This window comes from Rhamphochromis sp. 'chilingali', assembly GCF_963969265.1.
Source record: "Rhamphochromis sp. 'chilingali' genome assembly, chromosome: 18".
Lineage (NCBI taxonomy): Eukaryota > Metazoa > Chordata > Actinopteri > Cichliformes > Cichlidae > Rhamphochromis > Rhamphochromis sp. 'chilingali'.
The window spans coordinates 19,808,097-19,833,191 of NC_137945.1; the positions used below are offsets into that span (position 1 = coordinate 19,808,097).

The following is a 25,095-nucleotide window of genomic DNA, read 5'->3' on the forward strand; positions in this document are numbered from 1 at the left end:
TAAATAATGTATTCTTTTTATTTTCCTCTTCCTGCCTATCTAAATGTCAATCACAGAGGAACAGGCAGTTGATCAATATTCATGCTGCTTCCTGGAAAGGTTATGTACAGGACTACTGCTGTGTGAGCGCTGTTTTCCTGCCTCCTGCAAGCCACATGCTGTTTTAAATCATACCGACAGGTTAGTACGGTTCTGCCCAGGTTTGCAGAAAATCTCATGGGCATTGCAGTTGACCCACGACCTTGTCCTATTCTGCCAATGCCTATATTTTAGTAGCATGTCTTTAGTGCTGTGATATAGTGAAACAGACAGCATTGCTATTAACAACAAGCTGAAAACGGTGCCAATTATTTTACAATGCATTGCATATATACAAAGTATAATGTAAAATAATCAGCATTTTTCTCAGCTTTGTGTCATAAAACCTGTGCGCATGACCGGCTATATTCCTTAAAACACAGATAAAAAGTACAGGGACCTGAATACTAAAATAGATTTAGGTTTCAACTATTATGATTCTTTCCAGTTCCATATATTATTAATTATTAATGTTCTTAATCTTTCACTTTAGTGAGCGGTAATAAATACTGGCACTGCTGCCCCTCATTTCATTTACTTTAAAGCCACCCTCCCTCTAAGCCACCTTTCTTCTAATTGGCTGCCCCTAACAAAGAGAAGGTTTTGAAAAGGAGGTGGGCCTGAGTGTCTGAGATGATATTCAAGACATCCCATATTACTGACATTATGTAAAGAGCATGAAGTAAACTGCTAAATGAATGACTATTCTTGCCAGTATATTTTGTGTGTTTATTATTAATAAACACACAAAGAAATTAAATCATATATTAAATCATATGGTATATATTTCCCTCTTGTCCTGGTTTTATTTCCACAGTTTACAGTGTGCATGTTAAATCAATCTCTCATTCCCACTTCTTCCTCCTGGACAAATCTAATCTGCACAAGCACACCACTGTAGAAGCAGCAAAAGATGCAGATGAAACACATTCATTCTTGTTGGGACCGTTTTCTCCTGGTGCTCATATCATAAATTACAGTTAAATTCTCTCCCTAATCAAGCTTTGATTCTTCACCATAGCTTGCAATATCCAAAAATGTCACTGAGCTAAATGTTGTATCTTGACAGCCTCTAGGGTTGCTGTTGGGGCCCTTGGGTGACCTAACATTCCTTTGGAGAGGGCACAAGTAATACACTGACAAATGTCAATCGAGGTCTGGGCTTCTATGCTTAGGCTGCTGCCTATGCAACTAGAGAATGGAAAACTTAGTGTAGACTACTTCAAAATTTTATGAGGCAAAAAAATGAGTTATTGAGTTTGTGGAACGAAAACAGGATTGTACTGTATGGAATAAGTCATTGAGCTTTTGTCTCAGACCTCACAACCTGGGAGCTTTAACCTCCCCTGCATCAGACACTTTGATCTAAACCTGGAGCTGAATACAATCTCATTTTTCATCTTTTCGTCTTACATTAACAAGATCAATCACGCCGCGTGCCTTCAGAAGGGAATGTGGTTTGTTTCATGTGCTGCAATAGTCAACCCCCACCTTCCCTTCTCCTTCCGTTGCCTCTACAGTGACTTCAACAGAAGCTGAACCAACTAATTAGAAGGCACAGAAAGTCAATTATGATAATAGTTTCCCTTTTCTGGGGGAGGTGGGAAGTCAGCAAATCCAGCTACTCTTATTGCACTTCTTTGACGTACTGTTATATATATTTTATTTAGGATTCACTTAGATGTGCAAATTGGTTTCTGAAGTACAGAGGGCAAACGGGGTAGAGAAGAAGCCCTTTTAAGAAATGAAGCGCTGGTTCCAAAGCTTCGGCAGGGAGTTGAGCAAAGTGATGATGACGGAAGGGTAAACCTAGCGTCAGGAGACCACAGGAATCCCTCTTATTCATGCAGCAGCTGAGCTTCAGGGAATCTCTTAGCCTCATTATTAAAGTGCGTATGAGTATTTGCAGAAGCTCACACAACAGTGGAGCTCTTGCTTGAAAGCCTCTGCTTATCCACTCTACTCTGCTCCCTTCTTCATCTTCTTTTTAGATCAGATCACTCCAGGGAAGCAATGTCATGCTTCATTCATCAAGACGCCTCTCCCTCTGTCCTTAATCCATCTGTCTTTTTTTAAAGGGAGCGCTTGACTATAAAAAGTTTGTGTCACTGGTATGGAACGAAGCAGATGTCTAAGCTGGGGATTGCATTTACTGGTCATCTGTTTTTTGTGCCAGTGAGACTGGCAAACCAAGGAGTGAAAGCTCTGGGCCACTGTGAGGCAATATATATGTATATATAACATACAACCCCAATTCTAAATAAGTTAGGATGCTGTCTACAATGTAAACCAATAACTTATAAATCTCATAAAGCCACATTTAACCCCAACTCTCACAACAGACCATAGAAAACATATAAAATGTTTAAATTGAGAACATTTGAAATTTCAAGAAAAATCTAATTTTGAATTTGATGGCAGCTACACGTCAAACCGGGCAAGTTTAGCACTGCATAGCATTCAGAATCTTGCACACAGAGATTTGCTATAAATGATGAGATATTCTTTGCTATTTCACATTGTGAGACAAATGCTGTTTTTTCCAGAGTAGTGAACCCATTTTTATTTCAGACAGTCTTTGCCTCTCTAAGATGCACTGTTTTATATCCAATCATGTTCTCAAAAGGTTGATTCTGCTCATCTGGACGTAGCGTTTTCAGTGGGAGAAACGTTTCTCGCTACGTCCAGATGAACAGAATCAACCTTTGGAGATTTGCTTACCTGGATGATTGAGAATGCATCAAGACCTCCAGTTATGTTGCTGACCTGTTGCTGAATTAATTGAATTAGTTGCAAAATGTTCCTCCAGCTGTTTTCTTTTTAGTACCACTTACTTAACCTACTTCCAAACATTTTTGAGATGTGTTGCTCATATAAAATGTTAAATTAGCATATATTTTTTAATGAAATAGTAACATTTATGAGTTTAAACATTTAATATGACATCAGCACTGGATCCTTTGGGTCTCAGTCCATGGATGGGATTTTCATAGACTTATTGCTGTGCTTGGTTGGATTAAAGTCTGGGTCAAAGATTTGGACTCTTTGAATGGATCAACAATGCAACAAAGTGTTGCCAAGGAGTTCTATTGTTGTTGGTCTGCAACAAAGTTTATGTGGATTTTATGTGTCCAAGTAATATCTACAATTGACAGCATCAACGTTCTCCCAGAGAATAATTTCACTCTGAGATGATCAGTGTTAGTCTTATTGGTCTGGTGTCAATATCCTTGGTGCACTTTCGGTATGCCTTTTTGAAGATGTTTTGAAAGGGGACAGATTTTTTTTAAAGAAAGCCAGAGGCAGCATACTCTAATTAACCACAAGTTTAACTGACTATGGTGGAAACTATTAGTGTGTTAAACAGTCATAATTTCAGAAAGAAAATCCACATTTCCAGGTAGTACTGTGGCTTTTAAGAAAGTAGGGCATAGCAGTAGTGACAAATTCCAAATGGCCATGGGGTTTAGCAGACAGGCAGTGATACTTATTTTCATTTTGCTCTATACATAGATGCTACTCAGGCATACAACTTCATTTCACCATTGCTTTGCAGCACTTTCATTTCCTTCAGTATTTCCTTCACTTTAAAGATTGCCCCCGATGCACCAGCTCATTTCAGAAATGGACCCTATTTGTAGTGCTCCCTCATATGACGCCAGCTCATAACTGCGTTGCACTCGCAGATTCATGTTTGTACCGCCTTCCCCGAGCCCATATGGAGATGAAAAAGAGCCAGGCCTTTTTACTTGAGCTCGGTAGCCACCGTTAAATTGACTGGGTTGACCCCGTGGCATGAAATTAAGGAGCTGAGGCCCATTGAGCAGCCCAGCTGATAGAGGCAGAGGATAATAAATCCAGCGGAGGGAGGTTAAAAAGGAGGGAGGAGGGGATGGATGTGGCAGACCATGTAGCCTCAGGGACACACCACATCCCTTTATTAGAATAGCTATTTTCGCCCTCCCTTTTCCCAACCAGTCCACTCATTGAGCAGAAGCACCAACATGCGCGCGCATTAAAGAACTCTGTCATGTCTGTTTGAGCTCTCTCACTTTGCTCTTTCATAATATGGGAAATAGAGCCAACGATATGTGCAGCATGGTGTCATATTTGCACAGAGAACTGTGTGCCCGCAGACCTGAAGCCTGTTCATTCATATTAAAGATAAAAAAGCAGACTATTGAACTTTTGTTGGGGGATATTTTCCACTGCTGATTTGGTGTTGTCAAAGCATAATTAATCAATTATTATGTACCACAGGCTTTTAATGTATCTGTTTTTTGTGCACAAAATGTTGTAACACACACACACACAAATGAAATTGAGTTGAGACAAATTACAAAGGAAATGTTCGTCATTTATGATGATTTGTTTTGTGAAGACTGTTCCAAAGGCAGAAACATACAAGCCCTAACTGTGTACTATGATGTATACAGTGCGTTTATGTGGCTTTCTTTGCTTGAACAGTGAATATGTCTTTGTTTGTCCTCCCATGTGAGTGACAGTGGCATGGAAAAGCACGAGGAGAGCAGGAGGGACTGCAAGATAAACCACAAAGTTGGCAGAGTTTCATGCAATCCAATGCAACGCTGGCGCAAAGGGAGCGCGTTTTCTGAGGGATTTTCATAACCCTCGCCGTTATGAATTACTGCTTATGTAATCATCTGCTCTCTGCTAAGGTCTGCCTGGCTGCCCTTCAAGCATCCACACTGGTCCGTGCATCAAGAAATAAGAAAAGGGCTGAAAAATGATGTGACGACAGATCTGAAAACCGCAAGCATCCACTGCTGTCAAACACACAAGATGCTGCTAAGATGCTGCATGACAGTGCTGCTCAAACGGTTTTGTAGCTTCTATACAGCCCACACATAACGAGAGGAAGAAGCCCTTGAAAAGCCAATTTGCTTTAAATTAAAACACATGAAAAGTCCACAAAAACAGAGATCCACAGTCCTGTGTGCGTCACTCTTTAGTGGGTAATACATCCATTCATTTCTTAATTGATCTATAAGGTCTGGTTGCCTGCCTATCTCTGTAATTATTAGAAGATACTCATCTTATGCAGATTTAATTGTTTTGGCTTAAGCTCAAAGTTATAATCCTGCTGTGATTATAGTGAAATTTAACCCTACCACTTTTATTGCCATCTGTTCATTTTGACTCAATGTCGTGTTTCCTTTCGCTCCTACAGGATTTTGAAGACGCAGTCGCTCGAATGGTATTACAATAATGTGAAGAGTCGCTTCAAGAGGTTCGGCAGCGCCAAGGTTTTGAAGACTCTGTACAGAAAGCACATCATCGAGAGAGGAACGTTCTCTGATCTCCCAGGTAAGTACATTCCTGCATATTATGATGATTTTTTTTTATTGCCATATATCTTTTTTAACCCTGTGATTATTCCCTTTGGCATAATTTTGATTTCAGATACAATCTTTCTTTGGCAGCGTCTGCATCTCACTGTGATTAAAGCAGTTTGCTGGAAAGATGATCAAAAAAATTGAGATTCTTGGTTTTGGCCAGACATTAAGAGTAAACGCAGCCAAGCTCACTTGATTGCTCATTAGTCCGCGTTGTTAAATGGTCACTCGCTTTGTTTCACGCGTTTTTGCCGTCTCGTGTAATGAGTTGCCTAATTGTTTTGTCATCGGTAACAAAGGTTTTGTCACACACATGCACGTCTTCAGCTCAAGCGAAACTCGCCGCTGCGCATCCTTTGACTCTTCTTTTGTTGTTTTGAGAAATCTAGTCTCTCAAATGACTCTCTTGGTTTTGTTGAAAATACTTCTGCACCTATGAACTGGCCTTTCGTGCAAGTGGGTGAGTCACTGCTGCTGCTGCTGCTGCTGGTGCTCACGAGTGTTGGAGTTGGTAATGGTCATGGTTAAGATACCCTCCGGAAAAGTCCTGCCACTTAATCTCAGGCTCAGGTCACTTTGCTTCTTGTATATACCAAAACATTTTTATTTTTTTTCTCCCAGCCTTCCTCTGCTTCACGTAACATTGTTTTGACCAGGCTGCACCATGATCGGGCTGCACCCTGTGGCTGACAACAAGGCATTATTTCATATCCTGGTACATGGGATTAAATGGAGGAAAAGAACACAGAGGGGATAAATCAGGTCAGAGTTGAGGCACGATTAGATGAGCTGAGATGTTTAGGGAATACATCAAGTTTATTTTGTCTGGAATTTCTAAAGTGATTTGCGAGGCACAATGAATATCACAGCCAGAAGGAATTATAACTGCAACTATGTAACGCACAGAGTAGAGGACTTTAGCTATGGTACTACAGCCTGCAATGCAACTTACATTAATTATTACTGTGGCGTTATTGTTGTTTCCTTTTAATGGGATTGGCCAAATTCTGCATGACAAAGATCTAAAAGTATGAAGTCCAGAGCAACGATTGCATGTCTAATGTCTATATGTCTAATAACATGGTGACAATTCAGTTTAGCAACTATATGGTGTTATTAAAAGCAATAAAATGCTGGTTTTTAAAGCTTGATCGCACAGCTTTGATGGGACTGTTTTGTTTTTACATCCGCACTCTGTGCATCAATCTTATTCTTAAAAAAAACAAAACTAAGTATGCAGTTACTCAGTGGCTTCCACGCATGTTTGACATTTTGCAGTTCATTTCTATCATTTTCACAGTAGGGTGTCCTTCTGGGAGAAGTACAAAGCTTTCATGGTTTTTATTTTTTTGGTTGTTGTGACTGTAGCTTTTATTTTGGTATGTGAGTGGACAAAATGATCATCCTTGTAAAGCTCTAGTTGTTTGATTTCCTCTCCACTTCTCTCCCCTGTAATCATCGATCCTCCTCCCCATTCTGCTTGCACTGGGTCCTCTCCTCTCCTCCATCTGGGGAGGAGGAGGAGGGATTATGTGACTCTGCTCATGGTCTTCCAGCTTGCCTGAACCAACCAGTAGATTACACCGCTTCCAATTCTCAAATACCCACTCACACCCACTCCCAGTAACTGGCTAACGGACTGCCCATATGATATGGATATGCTGTGACGTGTGCAGGCCATTCAGGTTCTGTGTGTGTGTCTGGATATTAGTGGCTTGTACAGGAGAGCTGTGGATGTCCTCACTGTCAGAGGTTATATTTCATTTTTGTGTTTGTATTAAATACATTATCTTGTGTTCTGTCAAACTAACTCAAAAGATATTTTAAAAAATGATCAAAAGACAGAGCTAAAGCTGAGAAAAGTAAGGGCTTTGACTTTAAGAAAATTGCTCCTAAAACCTCCTTTTTGGCTGCTAATGTCAAGTGTTTTGACAAGTTTATAAGGGAAACAGATTAACACGATTTACATCAGAACTGCTGAGCTTCAACAGAATAATAAGATCAGCAAGTAAATCAGCAATAGATTGCGGTGGGTGGTGGTGGGGGGATCAATTATAAAGATGTTGCTCATTAACAAGCCGATGTTGCACCATCTCATTTGGTCTGTTTTGCTTCGAGAAAAATAAGTTTTTGTTATGTAGCCCAGAAACTCCACCAGAATGTTAATAATCTCTTTTCTTCATGCATACAGAAAAGCGGCTTCATAAACCATCCCCGGCTATATGTGAAATATAGTCTGCTTTCATAGAAAAGAATGTTAAATATTTCATCACCGAGGGGCCACTGAAAGTGAAATCAGTTCCACACGAGTGTGAAATGTCAGCTGCCATGACGGCCGGCGGGAGTGATGTGACTGTTCTACATCTATCGTGTTTCCAAAGAGAGAGTGCGACCTTCTCTTTGAGGACAAAGAGAAGGTCACGCAAGGAACAGAACATGCTCTTTGTGCTTTCACGTCCATGTTTTCCTGTTGAAGGCAGCGATGCTCCTTTGTGGCAATAGTCTGTGTGTGCACGGAAGGATACGAGTGCTGCTCTGCGTGATCAATCTGGCGCCTGGGGACTTTTTCGCATTAAGAATGGATGAAGTGTTGGTGACCACGTTCTCTGAAGACGTGCAAATCGCATATCAGTGACGACAGATAGAAGACTTAAAGGGAATCATCCATCCATCTATTCTCTTTGCTTTTCTCAGAACTGATCCAAGTGTCTGATTAAGTGGATCGGCAGATGCAAAGCACTAATCTGGATGTGTGTTAAATTAGTAATTAATGCTTTTGATGGGGAATATAGCATCAAATAAAAGGAAATGTGTGCAGCGCTTGTTTTTAATTGTGCATTAGTCTCTCTTAAACATTTTAGTATTAAACTCTTGCAGCGAATAAGAGCCTACATGTCAACAAACTGAGGCTATTAGATGTGACAGAAAACAGCAGAGATATGGTATAGTGTCATGGCAAGAGGCTAGAGGGGAAAGCACTTCTTTCTCTTATGCACACAGAGCACATGACAGAGTATGAATCCATTTAAATTTTAATACTGATATGAAATATCAAGAATCAGTTCCAAGCTGGCATCAACGCAGGAGTACAAAACTGCTGACGCCAAGGTTGGAAACACTAACAACAGTGTGGGAGGGGGCCCACAGATTCTGTCTTCGGTCATTTTCTTCCCACTGAAATGACCTGAACTGCAGTGCTACGTAATCATTGATTCTCAAACCTGTCGAAACAACACTGGCCACTTCCATGATGGGATAAGAGGATTCCTGTGTTCTGGATCTATCTGGCTGGGGCCTTTCTGTCTGCACAGGCACCTTCATCAATTCAGTTAAGTTCAATTCGGTTTTATTTATGTAGTACCAGCAGGAATAGCCACTTCAAGGTGCTTGATATTGTAAGGTAAAGACCCTACAGTAATACAGAGAAAACATTTAACATTTAGAGCCAACATTTAAACAATGCCCTTTGAGCAATCACTTGGTGACAGTGGGAAGGAAAAGGAAGGAAGGAAATCTCCGATAGGCTCAGGGAGGGGCCTATCAGGGTCTGCTGTAACTGGCTGGTGGTGATGTGAGGACGTCAGGACAAAAGACACACTGCAGAAGACAGTCAAAGATGAATAATAAGTAAAGATTAAATGGAGAGTAGTGTGTGAAGAGCAAATGACCATCATCAGTCCCTGACATCATTGTCCAGCGGCACAACCCTGATGTGATGTTATTGAGCTTTACGTGCTGGTAATCAACTTTTTTGTAGCTGGAGCACGGCTAGGTGTTTGGTTATACATAATAAAGGTGTCTGTCATCTAAATTGTGGCATCTTGCTAGTACCTTGTCAAACATAGTTATTCAAACTTTGAAATTAGTTTAGTGTAAGCCACTTGTCTGCTTTGCAGCTTAGGAAATTAAAACGCTTGTATCTGATGGTGTCAGTAGGTTCTTGCTGTCGAGTTGCTGTTGAGCAGTCGAACAGGTGTGCTTAAAAAAGTGGCTGCCTACTTTAAATAAATATTGTTCCATGTTCATGTCTTTTGCAAAAGCTGTGCTTCTTTCTAAAATCTATTTCTGTTCCACTGTGGTAAACTGGTTTAAGTGCAGTAGCCAATGTTGGATATTGGCCATTGGCAATTTTTTTTATGACAGATTAGCTTTGGATTAAATATCTCCATCACAATGTAATGTTTATAGATATCTCCCTGCCTCTCCAGTCTCATTTTATGGTATAACATCATAAAATTCGCCATGAAACGCAGCACGGTGAGTTGGTTATAAAAGATCAAGAGCAGGAATGGTGAATTTTTTTTCTGACACTTAAATCTCATTCATTTCAAATGGAGGATTACTGATGTCCTACTTTTCTCCTGCCTTTTGTGTTTGCTGTCACATCCCTTCAATTGCTCGGGAGGCTTACCTATCGAGGAAGGTGACAGTGACTTGAGAAATCCTCCGGCATCGTATCACCTTCAGTTCTCAGTAGTGAGAAAGTTGAGGGAGAGAGGAGCAGGCGTGTGAGTAAACCTGATGTAACTCCAAATGTTTGATGTGTAGCTGCAAACATTTGTGCAAATCTTTCTCTTCTGAGTCTCTTTTCTTTTTCTCATTCTTTTGAATGTGATGCATATTGCAAAACTGGATTCACACAATTCACATGTGGTGATAAAAAGCTTCAGCACAGCTACAATAATACAGAATGTGTTTCCATGCAAACAGCAGATTGCTTTCAAATACAATGCTTTACATTGGCTCAGCTTTTATTTTATGTGCTCATGAGGCAACTTCTTTTAAATGCTGCTGAACGAGGTCTGGTCTGATCCTTTTCTGTCCACTGACTGATTTAAAGTCTCAACCTTCAGCACTGAACTGCTATGCAGTAGGTTACATGTAGCTTATCTAGTGAGTCACTGACAGGACAATGTGAACAGTGACCTTGAGTCTGTCTTCGTGCTGTTCTGCTAAAATAGTGCAGAAGAAGAGAAATGTAGTAACAAAACCCAAGGGTCTCCTGGATCATTTTTATGTATATTTTTTTATTTTTAGGAGATTTGTCCTCATTTGAGACCTTCTTTTGCACCTTTTACGATAAAGCTATTCCACCAGACAGTCATGGAAATCATTTATTGGCATTTGTGGGATCTTTTCTTTTGATTGGCTGGGCTCTTTGAGCTGAAAGCTTGGTGACTCTTAGTACAGTGCTCTGTATGTGTGCTAAGATGAGGGCAAAATGTTAACCGGGAGCCTAGAGCTACTGACGTTTAAAGCAAACAACTACAAGGCTTGGACTTTTAGTGGTGTCAACAAGTCAACTGTATCTGCTGGCATTCATTTAGATACAGTATGTGTGTGTGTTGATGCACTGAAAGGTCTGATCTTTAGCCCCTGGATTTAATACCACCTTGTATTATTTCTAGTAGTTTTTCTACATCCCACTCCTCTTTTCAACTACTCCTACACTAATGTCTAACCTCTTAAGATTTTCTGCCATAATGTCTGTTTTTATCTTTTTCTTTCATGCACTGCTTTGTGTGGGATTAATGTTTTCTTCTTCTCCCAAATGAGCATTTTCGCTGACTCGGGGCTGCATTCTTGAGTCATTAAACAGCATTGTTCGTGACCTGTTTCCTGCATTAGAAAGATTAGTCCAATCGGCTGCTTGCTTCAAGTCATCAAGTCAGTCCTTTTAAGTAATTGCGGTCTGCAGGTGGCTTTGGTTGCTTTTCAGAAGTGGGGAAAAAAAATTGAAAGCTGCAGTTAATTAGTGGAAACATTTTTCTCCTTCATTTTACTGCTCGCCGCCATCATTTGAACTTTAAAGGCTGTGTTTGCCCCAATACTAATTAATTTCTCATCACGCATGAACCCACACGCTTTCCGGTGCTAGAAGCCCCACCTGGATGAAGTTATTTCATCAAACACCCTACATCGTGTGTCTTACATTTCATGATAGATCTAAATGACTTTGACATAATCTCAAATAAGGAAATAAGTAAAATGCCAAATTCTCACAGATAAATAAACGTTACTTTTCTTCACTACCTAGGCTTTCATGATGTGAACAGACACTCTGTCAGTTAAGCCATTGTTCTGAGGACTTTGTTTATGAGACTGTATGTGCTGCCAGATGCTGCATAGTAATTGAAAGGAAACGGCCCAGACTCTCCTCCTCCTGCTGCCGCTGCTGCTGGCACTTCAGGAATGCTCTAAGTGGAGCTTTATTGGCTCATTTATTCATGCACCCTGACTCTCTTTTGTTTCCTCTGTCTTTCCACATAGTCTGTTTTATGACACTCTATTTATTTCAATCAACATAACCCAAATTGTTTATGAGAGCATGCAGTTCTTCTTGCTTTTGTATTCAATATTTTTATTCCAACACAGCAAAGAATTTGGATTTCTGCTGCACGCAGTGGCCTATTAAACCATATTATTCAATATCCATACACGGTTTTATTCTTGTAAGACAATGCATGAACTAGATTAAGTTCTTCATCTAATTGTAATGCCTTAAAATTTAATAAAATCTGACTCTACACTGCTTCTGTCGTATATATGGAGCATTAAAGAGGTTGAAGATTGAAGCACTCTAGAAGGACAAGGAGGTTCTTGAGCAATATGCTAGCTACATCCATCAGCTTGTTAAGGTTGTAGGCATAGACGTTCTTTGGGCGAAATCCAGAAATCAGTGTGTTCACAGTGGTGTATGCCTTAGCAAATATATTATTTACTATTTTTGCAATCTTACTTTAGTGCGTTTGCTCATAAATCAGTCATAAATCGCTATCAGCGTTGTAGCACGGTAACATTTTCAGTCAGCAGTCTCCGGGGGCAACATACTTTGCATATTTAAACGTCATCAGCATGGTTGCCAACTCACACTGTTCACATGGGACTCTTGCTCTGAGCCTCTGGCTTATTCTCACACTGCCATTGACAACACTCATTTGGTTGTATTAATTCAGCCTTTGGAGCTGAAGATGTATGATGCACACTGCAGCCTCTCAGACAGTGTTTCTGTGTGGACTCTGTATCCTCCTTCATGTGTCAACATCTGTTTCCACAAACACACCAAAGCTATTAATTATACAGTAAACTGCTCTCAACTGGTCAGTTAGAAAAGTCAATAACGTTGCTAGTTCTGTCTGTGCAGCTGTAATTTGAAGCGCCTGTGTAGTTAACTGGTTACACATACTGTGGAGTTATACTACTACATACTAGCCTATGTAGTGTATTGTATTTATCCATTATACACTATATGGACAAAAGCATTGGAACACACCTCTTAATCTTTGCATTTCAGTCCCTAGCTGTTTAGTGTGCCTTCACAAACATGTATAAAAGAATTAGCAGAAAGTAGCAGCCTGGATGCAGGACTCAGCAGAAAGAGGTGAACTTAACTTTGTTGCTGGCAAAAGACCATGAAAACAAGAAACTATCATTTTCATTTATAACTATAATAGGGCGATGTAGGAACTTATTGACAGACTGACAACAAGCTGAACTGACTGACAGACTGAACATCACAAACACAAGACAAGGGACTATCAAAATAAAACAGGAAGTAACACACATACTGAGAACCAGACTATGACACGCGCACTTGGCAAAACAGGGATATTGACAGCCAGAGAGACATGGGAACACGAATGGAGAGACAGGAAAGGTTCACAAAAGGAAAATGAACTAGAATGTAGACAGGCTACAAACAGAGGATGTAATACATGACCAAGGAATTCTACTACGACAGTAAGGAACCAAATTCAAAGAAAAAACCTTCCGGTCTAAAAGTCAGATAACATAATAACCAATACAGAAGCATAAAGACAGATATAAGATACAAAACAAATATACAGACATACTGTATGATCATTATAGTATGATGATGATGATGATGATGATGATAATAGTGCATCTGACTCCTAATCTGCATCCCTTTTTTTTTTTTTTTTGGTATTGTGCTCTCCAGTTCAGCTAAATTGGGTGAAAAATTTTACACTTCTTCCATATGGAAAGGTTACTTGGGGAAATACCTTACACCACATGACTCATTTTTCAGCAGTGCCCACACCTGCTTATTCATACTTATTATGCAGGTATGTAGAGATTTGTGAATGAGTGAACAAAACAGTGATTTCAGACGTAGCCCATATTTTAGTGTCTCATAGCACAAAATGAGAATAAAACACCTCCAAGGATTTAAAAAGGATTTTAAGTGACAAATGTGCATCGTTGTTTTTCATTATGTCAGAGGTCAGCACACTGATTTACATCCATTTCCTGGAGATTTACTCCAACCCTAAAAATAACTACTAGTAAAGCTAACCTTAGCCTAAATCTCAGCTTTCCCCAAACATTTAAACAACCTTCAAATATAAAGATTTTCAGTATGGGGTTGATTTGTCCCCTTAAGGAAACGTAATGATGGATATCAGTGTCATTCTGAGCAAACTAATGACTCTGTTGTGTCCTATTACCCAGTAGCCACAAAGCTGCTTTGGACATGTAACTCATTGATGAGCGGAAGAATGGAAAATAAAACAATGGTGTGGTAAACCCTCTTTGGCAGTCACTGTCATCATACAAATGCTGCAAAGCTTAGTGATATGAATAATTTCACAACATCTAATTATTTTTGGCATCAAAAATATCAGAAGCAATGATGTTCTTTATTAAAAACGGACATCCAGGTATATATTTTATTTAGAAATTGTCCAGCTAATTGTGCCTTTCATTTAAAAAATTTTGTTTTGTTTTCACGGCTGTTTTCGACCTAATTCCAAGCCGCAGCAGGCGACTCTGTCCGTGAAATGAGCTTTGAAAAATTAATGTAGGTTAAAAATCAAGCATTCACTACCCAGCCAATCACCGTTTGCTGAAAACATTCCCAACTTTGCAAGTGAGCAGAGTAGAGCATTACAAATGGAGTAAGACAGATATATTGTTCAACGGTTGGTGAGGGGAATGTTAAATAAGCAACTGTTTGCCAACACATTTGCCGTATTCACTTTATTATGCGATAAGTCAATTTTGTGTTTGCAGCTCGTCGCGAGCGGAGGCACTTTTTGTTAAATTTGTAAAGTGCTCGTCGGTGATGAATATACGCTGAATAAACGACAGCGTGCTCCAGGCTGCTTCCATTAAGGTTAAGAAAGATTTTCATCCTCTGTGTCGACGTGCAGTTCCACCCACTTTCCTACCAGTCGGTGTGTGTCTGTGTGATTCTTGTGAGGCGTGTCACTTTCTGTGACAGCGGTCTTTTCTGTGTCTACATTGTCCTGAGCAGCTGCAGGTAATTTCCCCCACCTATTGTCCCCTTCCACACTGTCAGAAACTATAATTCAGCTCTAACCAAGCGAGAACAGTACCACTCTGTTGGACTCCGTGTGAGTCAAGGTGAGACAACTTTGGAGGAGGAAAGGAGGTGTGGAGCGTGTAATAGTTTGGGGACTTGTTATACCTTACTGCAACTGGGAGAACTGGGCTTACAAGTGGACATGCACGAGGCAGCGCAAAATCTATGACAACTCCTCAAAGTAGAGTGAGGCCAATGCGACTTTAAAGCCGTGCGTAGAGGCACGTTCAACATTGTTTTTTCTGGGGGTCAGAAAGGAGTAATATAGCAGTTTAGAGGCTTTCGGGCTCTGCACTATAATGTTGCAGAGCTTTGACAAACAGTAGTTCATCTTGCTGTAGAGTTGGACTAGTACAGCACGGCTGACAGCTGGCTCTGTTACTGCTGCTCTCATGGGGGAATGGAGAAAATGCTGTTTCTGTAATTTTGATGGATTTGTTTTTTTTGTTTACTTGGCTTCCTTTTTTCATCCGTAGGACCCATTAAACCCAGGCTGAAAGCCTTTTATAAGACTTATTGCTGCTCCTTGCAAAATGTACATATTCAGGGGAGAAATCCACCTTTCATCCAATAGAAACACTGGAGTGTGAAAGAGTGATGGCTCTGTAATGGTTTTGCCTGTTTTCTTGACAGTGTTGCAGTTAGCTGTGGCAGAGATCAGTGGCAGACTTGCACCAAACCATCGGGCACATTCTGCTGCTTCTGTGTATTTAGTCAGTGACAGCAGCCCGTCCAACAGGAGCAGCATCGGGGCTAGATTAACGGCAGAAGCTATAGGAGACGGGCCAAGAGTGGGAATCATGGAATTTAGTCTTGCTTGTGGGTTTTGTTAGCAGCAGGGGCTGAAATGTTGGGACAAAGCCTAGGCTTTGAGTAGAAGTTTGGTTTTTGTTTTGGCTCCGAGTGCTAAGTGGAAACAAGCTGAAGTGAAAACCAAAGATGGAAAAAGAGCAAGGATTCATGTTTGAGAAGGACTTATATCAGAGGCTAAGTTGGAAATTCACCCAGAGAGCTCTCTGGTGTCATCTGACAGTTTGTCTTCTTAAAATCTGCATGTCCACGTGCTCCCTTTTCATTTTTTTAACAGCTAGATTGATGTGAAAGGCCACAATAAATGGGAACCACAGGGGAGATATCTAACAGGAGTTAATGGGCCACTAAGGGAATATTTGGTTTTGAAGGCGGGCACATAGTAACTACTACTCCTTCTCTGGGGTTTCACAGCTCTTTAAGTAGACCTGTCAAATTTCCATCTTGAGTTAAAGGAACGTCCCTTTTGTTGTAACTCTAGATTTTAGAAATTTGCTCAAAAAAAGATAACTGCACAAATATAGCACAGACTCACAAGAGATTTGGCCTGAATTAGACATAAAACACACACCGGAAAAACAACACACCACTGCACTGTGATGCCTAAGAGAAAATGTCCTTGGTGAGCAAAAACATGTCATTTGTTTGAAAGGCAAAGGGAATTATCAGATGAATTGTCATTTTCTTTCAACTGTCATCTTATTTTTGTTTATTTCTTTTTCTTTTTCTTTTAAACATCACAATTGGGAAATGGCGCCGAGTCGAAGAAGCGAAACAATACAAATTGACAAGATGACAAAAGTGCAGTTGGAAATCCAGTTGACGAGAGTAGAAAAAGAGGTCTTGGTGACATTGGCAGTGTAACCTACTTTTAACGTGGTGACAGAACAAAAAAAAAAAAAAGCATGCGGCGATTCTATTTTCTGGAATGATACACGCAGGATATTTGAAGTTCTATGACAGGCTGTGTTTGAAAGCTTTTATCTGAAGGCTTCGTTTCACGACCTCTGTGTTTCAGAAAGCAGCGTTCACGAGGGAAGCAACGACAACGATGGCAGCGTCTGCGGCAGTGACTCCGCCTTCTACAAGCAGAGCGAAGGTGAGGGATGCGGTGATGGGAGGGCGGCGTTTTGTGGCACTGCAGATGAGTAATTCCAGCCACAGGTAGAATCAGCATGCTTGTGCTTTTCTATATCTCCTGGATGCAAATGCAAATAAACCTCCTTTCATGCAAAAGTGCACATAAATAAAATTCCCGCCCTGTGCTCACCACAGACAGCAGATTTTCTTGTGGATGCTTATTATATTTACACGTACGCTTTCATAAATGGATAAATATGCTAACAAGATATGCGGCTGACAATAAACAAACCCAATTTTGTTTGTTTACTGGTAATTATCTGCTGTGTGCAGTGATCAAGATCTGCCATTTAGATAATGTCAACTTCTAAAAGGCCCATGCAGAAAAAAATACCATATGCTTAATGTGTGTATGTGTGTATTTGTGTTTATAGGTGTGTCAGAAATGCCAACAAAACTGCGCTCTTTTATGATGATTTACAGCAAGGGTAAAATAATCGTAGTATGAGTCAAACTGAGGGTCGTTGTACACATTAAATAAAATCGTTTGAATTTCAGCATCCTAGCAACATCAGCACTAAGCAGGCACTAAATAGGAACTAGAAGGAGAAAGAGCGTATTTCTCCCATATTACCTTGCCTTCAATGGATCCCTGTTAAATCTAGCATTTTGAATAATATTTTGAATAATCAGTCCCCATCTTATCTTTTAGACCTCATAGTATCATATCACCACAATAGAGCACTTGATTCTCAGACTGCTAGTTTACTTGTGGCTCCTGGGGTATTTAAATGTAGAATGGGAGGCAGAGTCGACAGCTTTCAGGACTCTCTTCTGTGGAACCAGCTCCCAGTTTGGATTTGGGAGACAGACTGTTTAAGATTAAGCTTAAAACTTCCTTTTTGATAAAGGAGATGGAACTAGATCAGGTGACCCTGAAAACCTACCTTAATTATGCACCAATGGTCTCAGGCTGCTCCCATTAAACACTTAGCATTTCTTCTTCACTCACTCTTTTTCACTGTGTTTCTACACCACTGTGTTTAACCATTAGCTATTATAATTACATTCAGGACAGAAGGCACCCTTCCACAGTCCCTTCCCTTGTGCCCAACAGGTCACAGCAGATGGCGCCAGTTTCTTCTTGTTAAAAGGAGTTTTTCCTTCCCACTGTTACCAACCAATTAGTCGTAGAGGGTTGTCCGATTGCTGGGGTTTTCTCTGTATTAATGCAGGGTCTTTACCTTACAATAGAAAGCACCTGTCTAATTTCAATGGCATGACTGCTGCAATAGTTAGAAACTAAAATTTGTGCAAAAAGCTCAAATAAGGTAATTTAGGGCTCTAGGAAACTATGAATGTCTGTAGGAAATTTCAGGAAATAGTCATTTAAATGCGCCAAATGGACCAAAATATTAGGCCACTCCTCTAAATCTTTGCATTCAGGTCTTTTCAGTCCCATTGCCGCTGATTTATAAAATCAAGCACTAGCCATGCAGTGCGCCTTTACAAACGTTTGAAAAATTTGGCCGTTTAAAGACTGAATTTGAGAGTGGTTTGTGTAAAGTTAATTAAGCGGTGTCTGTGTCTCTCTGTGCAGAGTGCTGATGGACTTAATAAAAGTCTCTGACGCTTTGCTTACTCAATAACAGCATAGAACCGAATCTCCATTGGCATTAACATCAGCACAAAAGCTGTGCACCGGGAGCTTTGTGGCATGGGTTTCAAGTCGATACTGTAGGTGTATGTGGCCCATTACTTTTCTCTATGTAATCTAGTTCATTCTGGAGCGAAGCAGTGGATCACTATCACCATCCACAGGGGAGGGAAGGTTAAGGGAACTCTGTATGCATGCATTTATTTTTGTGTGCGCTGTGTTGTGTTATCAGGGCACAGTATGGCAGAGACACTCACAGTCGCCCTGCGTGTTGCTGAGGAGGCTATAGAGGAGGCCATTGCTAAGGCAGAGGAGTTCAGTGACAGCTTGGTAAGACATCCCTCTCTTCCCCTTCTTCCTCTCCCTCTCTTGTCCTCTGCCTCTCCTTTTCTTCCCCCCACTTTTCAGAGCTTTCGTATTGCCTTCCTGCTCTCCATCCCCATATTTTCAATCCCCTATATCACTGTCATGGCTTCTTACTTCTCCTCTACTCTTGCCTCCCTCTTGGTCTCAGTATCAGCGGGATACAGTCATGGTTTTTTGGCAAAGACCTTTGCACAGACTCTCTCTTGGTAATTCACATTCACTTTGAACTGAATATGCTGCGTGTGTGTGTGTGTGTGTGTGTGTGTGTGTGTGTGTGTGTGTGTGTGTGTGTGTGTGTGTGTGTGTGTGTAGGAGAAACAGAATGAGGCTCGGTATCTGCGGGACCACAAAGAGGAGCTCATAGAAGAACTCGCCACAACCATTGTACAAAAAGTAGGTATTACTTTACTGCAGGTTTATTCGTCTCTTTTATGTGGAAGCATTAATTGCAGCTAAAATCTTTCAAAATAAAAAAAAATGTAGCACTTCAGGCTATGCCTTTCCTCTCCACCCTTTACAAATGGATTGACAAATAATTACGCTTTTACTCTATAATTTCAAACAGAAGTCATTGCACTTATATAACGTTTTAGTGAAATATGGCACAGGAAATAATTTTCAAGCAAGAAAAGAGCAGAAGGTCTTCGAAAATGATAATTTAGAGTGTCAAAATCTGCATAAATTACTTTAAAATTCAAGTGACAACTGCTTTAATTTTACACATGGCATTTAATTTGCATGCAGATAGTGAGTGGAGCCAGGATCTGCAGTTGTTTGATTGCCTTTGAGTTTAAAGTCAAACGTGTTGGAAATCAGTTCACTGGAAATGAAATACTTTGAAGATTTCAGCACATAATGTTACAATAAAATTTAAATGAAAATTAAATCATCGCTTTAAAAATTATTAATGGCTAAACATAAAATTCTGTTGTACGAGCGCATTTCTGCTTTCCATTGTGCATTTATTATTCTAGTTCATCCTTTTAAAAAGCTTGTTGTGTACGCCTCATAGCTTGTATGCACAGTCTCTGTCATGTTCTCTCTCCTCATCGCCTTCTTCACTTCCTTTTTTTCTTTTTCTTTTCCCTCAGATCATCCAGAGAAGGAAGCGTTCAGAGATGCAGACAGAGTTTGACTTTGTCTGGCCTCAGTCTCAGTCTCTGATCCAGCCCAGTGAACTGCCCTCTCCTTCTCAGCCTCACACTTCATCACAAGGACCACAAGACCCGCTCAAAACCTCCTACTCTCTCTATGTGAGTCCCTGTGTCAGTCTAAACTGTTGGGACATATGGAGCATGTCATGCTGCCGTATTCAGCCATCTCTATTTAAGTCAAAAACAAACATGCAGAATAAATACAGATAAAGCATAACCGGTATATTAAAGAAGGACATAGCCAATGAGACACTTCTAAGAGGCACTACAGTGTGTGATTTCTTAGTAGCATGGATCACATACTGCTCTGTACGTGACCCACCGATGACAGGTTCTCTTTTTTTGACTAATTGTGAATGCAGTCACTTGAAATTAGGTAGTACGATTAGATTTCCTAATATAAGCTGTATTTTTTTCCTCAGACTCTTTTTTTTTAATACTAATTTTTCTTAATGATGTGTTGGAGAATTCTGGAAGAGTTTACTTACTGTTGAGGGTTTGAGGGAAAGGTCCTTTTTTTTGAAAAAAGATAATACAATATGCCAACTACAGCAAGTCCTCACACAGGAACACATAGGCAAATCAATAGTACACAAACCTGGCACGGGTTCATACTACAAGTCACCAAGGACTCCTGGAGATTTGTCATCGTCCTGTGTGTGTGCAGAGCATCAAGGCTGCTCTCCCCGGGGCTCTGCCTTCAGTTTCCTGCTGTTTCACTCAGTGAAGATCAAAGTCTTGTGAAATACGCAGGGATCCTCCTCGACTGCTCTGCCTGCCATGGGATAAGCTGTGTTTATCAGCTCTCTACAAAACCACTCACTGACAGACAAAGCATGCAGATTTACACTCACATGCGTACTTACGCGGTGTAACACTAAACCTTAATGTTGTACCCCACCCTTTTTAAAGAGGAATTTTTGTGTGTTTAATTCTGCAATTAATTTCTCAAATTTGGGAGAAGAATAAAGTGTAGCTTAGCTTAGCTTATTTTTCGAATTGACGCCAGAGTACAGATCAGACACTATTCCTAAAAGCTGTCAAATGTAAAATGCACCAAAAAGCTCTCATGAATGTAAATTATGTTGTTCCACAGATACACAAATATTACACAAAAATACACAATACACAAAAATTAAGTAATAAATGACTAGTGATTTAGTATATTAAAATCTTGAGCTAATGTAAATGTATAACTTTTATTTGTTTCGCACAGAAAGAATCACAGGAACTGCTTAGTAGATATTTGCTCAGTGTTATAGCTCCACCTGCTGGTGAGAATGGTAAATTACAGCCGGCATAGTAGTGACGTTTTAGGGGGTTTTTTATTGCTGGACAGGAAGTGAATTGTCCAGATGGACCAAATGCTCTTATGTGTATTACTTAATTACTATATATGGATATTATATTTTCTGGCCAAGTGCCAGTTATCTCTGTTTCTCAGCTAAAAATCTGTCTGAACTTCCTGTCAACAAAAAACTAAAAAAAAAGAAAGAACCTGTCAACAGAGTTGTGTACCATTCTTTGGATCTGTGTCATATTTCTCTGTATTTACCTGTGTGTGTGTCAATGTTTGTTCTTGCAGCGGTTGCGGTCAGCGTTCTCTCTCACCAGTGACGACTCCCCAGAGAAGGGTCCAGAGGAGGAGGTAGCTGAGGCCGGTGGCGGCAACGACGGCTTGCAGGAATACGCTTCTCTGAAAAGGGAGCCAAAGGCGGCCACATCTTTACCCACCTGGAAGAGCATGGATCGCCTGGATAACTCGAGTAAAAGTCACACTCACAGACTCTTTTTGGTTGAGCAGCTTTCCATTTCGCTTTTATCAGTTTAAATATAACTTTGTGTAGATGCATAACTGAATAGATTTAAAGATTTTTAGACAAAGGCCATAGATTTACTTTTACATGTCGTAAAGATGCACATACATACAAAGACATACAAATTATTTGTAGAAATTTACCCCATGCATTGCTCTATATTAGCCTCATATAATTTTATTGAGAGTATGGATATTGAATTTATTTAGTACTCTCTGAATCCCTGCAGTTGACTCCGTTCTTCTATACTTCCTGCTGCTGCTTGTGATTTTCATCCAGGTGCCTCTTCAGTGCTCCAGAGTCCAGACGGCAACTGGATTGCCCTGCACAGTTCCCAGCTGTCTCGGCCCAGCCTGCTCACCAAGAGGAAGAGCCTGTTGTTCAGCGTGCTGGAAAAGGAGTCTGGCGTTGTCTCCGCTTACGACGAGATGGGATCTGACTCAGAGGAGGATGATGAAGGTGGCTGGGGTGCAGCGCTGAGGCAGTTTCGCCGCAAACTGTCAGATGAGACTTACTACACGGACTCCCAGCACGACCCCGAGTGGATTTACACTCAGCATCTCCCGGTCACCTCACCATCCTCGGGGCAGTACACCAACACAGAGACTCTCAACTCAGACTCCGAGGCCTCGTCAGTGCTTTCTGCGTGTCCCCGTAAACCACCCCACAATCTGATGAGGAAGAAAGGACCACCGGATACACACCTTCACCCTCATCACCAGCCGCTGCATCACCAACACCTTCAGCAGAACTTTTCTCCATACCCAGTCCAATCAGAGTCATTGGATGTGAACTTTAACCCTAAGGTGATGTCTTTGAATTATCCTGTTCTACAAAGTCAGATGTAAATATTGTCCTTTGTAGTGAGAATTTTAGAGCCATACCAAGTAGTTGGTGGACTAATATCTGCAAATATTATAATTATAATATCTGCAAACACCTTTCAACCATATTATCAGTGTTGATGTTGTCCACCAGAGGGCACTCTGCAACTTGCCTGTTGGAAATGCATGTATAGATCATCACAAGCACAACAACCTGCTGATCAACAGCAGAGCAGGAGAGAGCATAACTGAAGAATCACACATGAGAAATTTTAGGGAGATTCTAAAAGGAAGAAAGAAAGAATATTGACTGATATATCAGAGTATTGGCTTTACCAAATATCGGTATTGCTATCAGTCTTAAAGTCCTATATCAATTAATTACTCAACAGCTCTTTATTTGCTGATTAAAAGGTCATGACTGCTTTTGTAGAACTGGGGATGCTCCCTGTTACACTTTTTTGTACTCTGAAAAGAGACTCCGTGTTCCTTAAGTGAAAAGTACCCACCCCCCAGTTAGCTCTTTTTTTTAGTAGAGACAACAATAGAGAACAAAAGATACGTGAGTTTTTACTTGCAGTCCTTGGTGCAGAGGCCTCAAATGAGCCGACAAAGATACAGAAATAATAGTTGCGTTCAATTAAAACCTGATAACAAAAGACAGTCCTAGAAAGAAAAGCATGTTATCATGTGAAAGCTTTAATCTGATATGTAACGGTGGCACATGTACCTGTTTACTTCCTGTCACTGTTCCCAGGTGATGGGAGACAGTAGCGAGGCAGAGGAGAGGCAAAGTGATCCCGTCAGAAGATCACGGCGACGCAGGAAGAGTAAGAGGGAGTCATCATCAGAGCAAAACAGGACTGGAGGCCAGAGCCATCCACAGTCCGTCTACCCCTTAGCGCAGGTAAAATTTAGTGATTCCTTATTGGTTGTTAAGAGGAACTCACTTTAAAATCCATCTGTGCATCTATTTATTGGGGCTGTTCGGCTTGGTTGTAAAGCATTGTTTCACCATTAGAAGGAACCAAATGAAGGTCTCTAGTTCAGGCTGCTTTTCTCTTTAGGGTTAGGCTTTAGTCTTTAAAATCTGCAAATATAGGTTACCTGCTCGATTTTTTACAATTATCTTTTGATTTTACATGTCGACCTTTAAGGAAAACAGTGGTATTCTACTCCACGCCCTGCTGAAGAGGGGATTAAGTGAGGAACAGCCAAAATCTGACACTATACCAGTGGCCACAGCTGCACCAGACGCCTTCAAATTAGATGCTATGACAACTGAGCCAGAGGACCTGGACACACTGGCGCCAAATTCACCGGTCCCCAGCCCTTCTCAGCCCCCCTCCTTGACCCTGGGGCGAGAGCTCTCATCCAGTAGCTCAGGGCCTGGATCCACAACCAGAGATCCTCTAGAAGGGGAGCTGCAGTCTAGACTTGGTCAGCTGGTCATCAGTGCCAACAGCAAAGTCAGCAGCTCATCTGAGGAAGAGTGCACAAACTGGCCTGCAGACAGGCAGACGGATAAAGAAAGTGACAGACAGAGAGAGAAATTGAAGCCAAAGGAAAGAGAGCGAGAGAGGCAGCGAGTGAGTGACAAATCAAGAGAGAGAGCAAGCGAAGCAGTAGAACAAGTGAACGGACAAGAGATTAAAAGAAGTGAGAAGCTAATAAAGAGTCCCTCGGTGAGAGAAGACGGCAGAAGTCGGGAGAGGAGGTTTGAGAAGGCATGCGAGAGTTTAGATATGAAAGTGGAAGACCAGGAACAAAAGAGAGGAGACAAAAGAGAACCCAACAGGCAGAGTAAGAGACAACATAAACGAGATGCGGAGAAGGAAGCGGGACCGAAAGGGGGAGCGAGGAGCGGATCCAGTGCAAGTTCGCCTGCTGTTACCCCTTCTTCCCACGAGGGGGCGCTGTCAAACAACCAGGTGGGGAGATGTACACAAGATTTGATTTTCATCTGCAGAGCGTCTTCTGCATGTACTTGCATTGCAGTCTGTTTGTTGCCTGTTTGTAAGCTTTTAAATTCTTTTTTTTTGTGCCTTCAAAATCTATTTCCTATCACAACCTCCTGTGTTATTTACCTGACAATCAGTGCTGTCATTATCTGTCCCTCATCCCATGTTTTCTCTGGTTTGCTGTGTTGTTTTTGAGTTTTTTGTCTGGTCTGTGTGTTCCTGGTAAACGTGTGTGTGCTTTCTGTATGTGCATATGTGTCAGGTGGGACAGAATGACTTGGAGCAACTTCAGAGGCTTCAGTTGCTCTCCTCTGTCTTACAGCAGGTGAGATATAAGGGCTAGAAAGAGGATGTAGTTGGAAGTCATGCACAAGGATACACAAACCTGCAGCCATCCCATTTCATTTATGACCTTAATATCTTATTTACATGCACTGTAGTAAATTGCATTATGATTGCATACATATGATTAAAATGGTCAAATTTTTGGACTCTTTATCAGTCCATACAGTGCTGTGCAAACCCCTCATATCCCTTCATTTTGCTTCCAAGGGGCGAGACTGTGTGTTGAGCAGTAGGTTTCCAGGCTTTCTGAAGGTTATTCGTTTCTTCACTTTTCTGTTTAAGACTGTAAATTACTTTGAT

General features: G+C 40.9%; 1 protein-coding gene across 2 annotated transcripts in view; it reads left to right on the plus strand.

Moving 5' to 3' along the window:
* Positions 1 to 25,095, plus strand: part of myripb (myosin VIIA and Rab interacting protein b) — a 128,360-nt gene that overhangs the window by 95,096 nt on the left and 8,169 nt on the right. The window contains exons 4-13 of one of the 2 annotated variants that reach the window (XM_080866005.1): positions 5,270 to 5,406; positions 16,610 to 16,690; positions 18,561 to 18,658; positions 19,007 to 19,087; positions 19,786 to 19,947; positions 21,434 to 21,614; positions 21,945 to 22,471; positions 23,247 to 23,396; positions 23,647 to 24,420; positions 24,713 to 24,775. In XM_080866005.1, the coding sequence (XP_080722131.1) occupies positions 5,270 to 5,406; positions 16,610 to 16,690; positions 18,561 to 18,658; positions 19,007 to 19,087; positions 19,786 to 19,947; positions 21,434 to 21,614; positions 21,945 to 22,471; positions 23,247 to 23,396; positions 23,647 to 24,420; positions 24,713 to 24,775 (2,254 nt within the window). The remainder of the gene's footprint in view (positions 1 to 5,269; positions 5,407 to 16,609; positions 16,691 to 18,560; positions 18,659 to 19,006; positions 19,088 to 19,785; positions 19,948 to 21,433; positions 21,615 to 21,944; positions 22,472 to 23,246; positions 23,397 to 23,646; positions 24,421 to 24,712; positions 24,776 to 25,095) is intronic. The other variant, XM_080866006.1, reaches the window with a different exon arrangement.